At 48.8% G+C, this 964-nt stretch overlaps 1 protein-coding gene across 1 annotated transcript in view; it reads left to right on the top strand.

Annotated features, from left to right (window-relative positions):
* Positions 1-964, top strand: part of LOC103368789 (zinc finger protein GLI2-like) — a 65,549-nt gene that overhangs the window by 52,960 nt on the left and 11,625 nt on the right. Inside the window, exon 5 of the mRNA XM_008297272.1 lies at positions 206-407. Within this exon, the coding sequence (XP_008295494.1) occupies positions 206-407 (202 nt within the window). The remainder of the gene's footprint in view (positions 1-205; positions 408-964) is intronic.

Genomic DNA, 964 nt, shown 5'->3' with positions numbered 1-964 from the left:
ACACACAGACACACACAGAGGCCACGGTTCACAGAAGTACGACACAATGACCATGAAAAAACACACACTGACCAGAAAGCGACGCCAGGTGAGCACCCAGACACGTGGAACCAGTCTGCAGCTTGGTGTTGGGTTGTGGTTCTGTCTGGGTTCTGTCTGGGTTCACCAGGGTTCTGCTTGTTTCCCTCCTGCTGCCCACCTGTAGTGTCGAGGTTCTCCGGCCCCAGGCTGACGCCCCGCCTCGGCAGGAAGAGGGCGCTGTCCATCTCGCCGCTGTCCGACGCCAGCATCGACCTGCAGACCATGATCCGGACGTCGCCCAACTCGCTGGTGGCCTACATCAACAGCTCCAGGTCCAGCTCGGCCGCCGGCAGCTCGTACGGTCACCTGTCGGTGGGAGGCCTCAGGTAACCACTCACCTGACCGGTCGGACCCACGGGCTTCCCCAAAGTCACCCAGAGACCGTCCAGAACCACTTAAAGGGAACCGAAATTAACCAACAACATCCTCGTTGGCTTCAACTTTGTCCAAAGTGACTTAACACTTTTCTAAAATGACAACAAGTCGCCTAAAATTCTGACTAAAGTGTCCTAAAGCTTGTCCAGAATGACTCCAACATAGTCCAGAGCAGCTGGACATTCGTCCGATGTGACTGCACAGCGGTCCAAACTCAAAACTCATCCTAAATTACTTAAAATGAGTCCAAAATCCGCCTTCGAAAATGACCTAAAATGTCCTAAATACCTACAAACTCGTCATAACTCACTAAAACGTGGTCCAAAAAGACTCAGAAATTGTCCAGACTTGCTTAAAATTTGTCCAGAATGACTCAAATCTTGTTGAAAATGACAGAAAATAGTTAGAAATACCTTAAACTGTCCAAAATGAACTGAAAGCTGTTCACACTTACTTAAAATATGTCCAAAATCACTTAAATCATCATCAAAAATTGACCAAAATGTCC

This window comes from Stegastes partitus, unplaced genomic scaffold, assembly GCF_000690725.1.
Source record: "Stegastes partitus isolate 25-593 unplaced genomic scaffold, Stegastes_partitus-1.0.2 Scaffold1204, whole genome shotgun sequence".
NCBI classification, from domain to species: domain Eukaryota; kingdom Metazoa; phylum Chordata; class Actinopteri; family Pomacentridae; genus Stegastes; species Stegastes partitus.
The sequence above is the reverse complement of the archived record's forward strand: the minus strand, read 5'-3'. Positions and strand labels throughout refer to the sequence as shown.